This window comes from Dryobates pubescens, chromosome 43 (genome assembly GCF_014839835.1).
Source record: "Dryobates pubescens isolate bDryPub1 chromosome 43, bDryPub1.pri, whole genome shotgun sequence".
Classification (NCBI taxonomy): Eukaryota; Metazoa; Chordata; class Aves; order Piciformes; family Picidae; genus Dryobates; species Dryobates pubescens.
The window spans coordinates 944,621-947,824 of NC_071654.1; the positions used below are offsets into that span (position 1 = coordinate 944,621).

At 51.9% G+C, this 3,204-nt stretch overlaps 1 protein-coding gene across 1 annotated transcript; it reads right to left on the reverse strand.

Annotated features, from left to right (window-relative positions):
• Window positions 1-1,409: 1,409 nt before the first annotated feature.
• Window positions 1,410-2,369, reverse strand: LOC128899299 (olfactory receptor 14A16-like). The gene has a single exon (XM_054177677.1). It carries the CDS (start codon window positions 2,340-2,342, stop codon window positions 1,410-1,412), a length of 933 nt encoding a protein of 310 aa, XP_054033652.1. The 5' UTR covers window positions 2,343-2,369.
• Between the last annotated feature and the right edge of the window lie 835 nt (window positions 2,370-3,204).

The following is a 3,204-nucleotide window of genomic DNA, read 5'->3' on the forward strand; positions in this document are numbered from 1 at the left end:
GAGGGGGCCTCAGTCTGAACTGGGATGGCATCAGGGGATCAGTTTGCAGGGATGGGTCCTGGTCAGTCCTGGGATGGAATCAGAGTTTCAGGAGATGCACTTTGTACTGGGATGAGACTCAGACTGTGCTGGGAGATGGCAATGGGATCCCATTTGTACCAGGATCAGGCCACAGCTGCACTGGGCTCAGGATATCCACTTTGTGCTGTGCTGGGTGCAGCTGGGACTGGGAAGGGGTCCAAGGGATGCACTTTGTAGTGGCCCAGGAAACTGTATGGGAGATGGGAAAGTGATGCAGTTTGTCTAGGGATAAGAGCACATCTGAGCTGGGAGGGGTTCAGGAGATGCAGTTTGTACTGAGATGTGACCAGGTCTATACAGGGAAGGGTTAAAAGAATCCAAATTGCACTATGTGTGGACCAGACTGTACTGGAATGGGCCCAGGGAATACAGCTTGTACTGGAAAGAGTTCCAGTCTGTATTGGGAGGGCACAAGGGGATTTGGTTTTAATTTGGACAAGGCCTAATGTGTACCTGGAGGGATTAAAAGTACTGGGACAGGGTCCAGACTGTACTGGGAGGGCATGAGGGTGTGCAGTTTGCACTGGGATGGATGAATTCAGTACTGGGAAGGGAACCAGGGGATAGATTCTGTGCTGGGATGGGACCCAGGCTGCAGTGCTAGAGGACAGTGTGATCCAGTTTGTACAGGGATGAGACCACATCTGTACTGGGAGGGGTTAAAGGAACCATGTTTGGACTGAATCCATACTGCAAGGGGGTCAGGGCATCCAGTTTGGACTTTGAGTAGGTGCAGTTTGTAATGGGAAGGGGTTGGGGGATGAAGGCATGAGGAGACGTCCTGTTCTAATGGCAGTGCTGCTCTGGAGCACAGGTCTGTCCCACAAGCAGCCCTGGACTCTCCCTGCCTGCAGTCCCAGCACTGCCACACAGCAGCACAATGCCCAAGCTGCCAGAGCACTCAGGCCTTGCCCCAGCACATAGGCTCAGCAGGAGAGGGTGGAAGGCAAGAAAGAGCAGCTGAGGACAGCCCAAGCTCTGAGGCTCCCTGGCACTGCTGCTGTGCTGGGACTCTGCCCCTCCACCTCTGCACACAGGCACTACCCTGCAGCTCCACAGTAGCCTTGGAGAAAGGAACTCAGAGAAACAACTCCCTGCAGGGTCCTTTATTATATTGAACACGCAGGGAGCACAGCTCCTCATGTCTGCAGCCTCTGGGTCACATCAGGCAGGACAACACTGAACCAGAAATGGTCTGAAGAAAGACATTTGTGTGGCAACAACATTCCCACAAGGGGAACAGCCCCAGCAGCAGCCAGAACTCAAGCAGCCAGGCTGGGCCTGCACTGAGTGACAGCAGAACTGCTCTGCAGGAGAAGACAAAGAGTTTATTGCTTCTGACAGTATCCAGGGATCAGTTGGCTCAGGGCAGCCTTCAGTTCTTGGTTCCTCAGGCTGTAGATGAGAGGATTCACTGCTGGAGGCACCACTGAGTACAGAATTGACACCACCATGTCCAAGGTTGGGGAGGAGATAGAAGAGGGCTTCAGGTAGGCAAAGAAAGCAGTGCTGAGAAACAGGGAGACCACAGCCAGGTGAGGGAGGCAGGTGGCAAAGGCTTTGTGGCGTCCCTGCTGAGAGGGGATCCTCAGCACTGCCCTGAAGATCTGCACATAGGACACCACAATCAACACAAAACAGACAAAGACTAAACAGACACTGGCCACAAGAAGCCAAATTTCCCTGAGGTAGGATGTGGAGCAGGAGAGCTTGAGGATCTGGGGGATTTCACAGAAGAACTGCTCCACAGCATTGCCCTGGCAGAGGGGCAGGGAAAATGTATTGGCTGTGTGCAGCAGAGCATTGAGGAAACCACAGCCCCAGGCAGCTGCTGCTATGTGGACACAAACTCTGCTGCCCAGGAGGGTCTCATAGTGCAGGGGTCTGCAGATGGCAACATAGCGATCATAGGACATGGTGGTGAGGAGAGAAAACTCTGCTGAAACAAAAAAAAAAAGCAGAAATACTTGTGCAGCACATCCTGCATAGGAGATGTCCCTGGTGTCCCTCAGGGAATTGTCCATGGATTTGGGCACAGTGGTGGAGATGATACCCAGGTCAAGGAGGGCAAGGTTGAGGAGGAAGAAGTACATGGGGGTGTGGAGGTGGTGGTCCCAGGCTATGGTGCTGATGATGAGGCCATTGCCCAGCAGGGCAGCCAGGTAGATGGCCAGGAAGAGGCAGAAGTGCAGGAGCTGCAGCTGCCTTGTGCCTGGGAATGGCAGGAGGAGGAAGTGGGTGATGGAGCTGCTGTTGGCCATCTGCTGCCTCTGGCCATGGAGTCCTGTCCAAGGAGGGAAAGGCAGTGACAAGTTAGGGCACACTTCTCTCAGCCTCATTGCAACCTCCCTCCCTGAGCTGCAGGAGGAATGGATCAGCTTAGTCCCATCACTACCAACCCATGGCAGAGTTCATCACAGCTTCAAACACAGCAGGGACCCAGAATTGCCATGAAGATTCCTCTGGAGTCAGAACAGAAAGTGACCAACAGCCCAAACCCAGAGAACAAGAGTGCCATTGTGCTGGGTTGAAATTTCCCCCCAGCATTAGCTTTGCCAGAGCAGCTCAGTCAGAAGCAAATGAAGCTGTATTGACAAGCAGGAGCTACACTCTACAATGGAATGCAATGAACAAGTACAAAACATCCAGGAGTGACAATATTTGACAGGTATTAACAATTACCAAATGACATGAAACCCCCCTGGTCAGAGACCAGAGAAGCTGTTGCTCTATCCCTACCCCCCACCCCCCTCTTCCAAAAGAGAAAGGGGGAGTGGAGAGAGAAAAAAAGCAGTGGGTTAGACTTAGCCAAGGGCAGCCAAAGCAGGTGATCTCTCATGAGCAAAGCAAAACAGCTGAGATCAGAAGAGAAGAGAGAGAATTGTTATGGTACAGCTGCTCTGATTCCAGATATTTATCCAATGAATTTGTTTAGAATAATCTTTTATTTTCCTTTTCACACCCAAGAGTGATCTATTTATTTTGTTTCTACTTTTCTGCTCTAAATCTGTAACTAAAGTTTAAAGGCATAGCCTAAAACCACCACACCCATGGAGAGGTGGAGAAACAGGGAGCAGGCCTGCAGTGCTGCAGAGAGTGAAGGGAAGAGAGAAAGGCAGAGGG

Excerpts from the sequence above, each read along its gene's own strand:
- LOC128899299 (XM_054177677.1), bottom strand. The coding sequence starts at position 2,342 with ATGGCCAACAGCAGCTCCATCACCCACTTCCTCCTCCTGCCATTCCCA.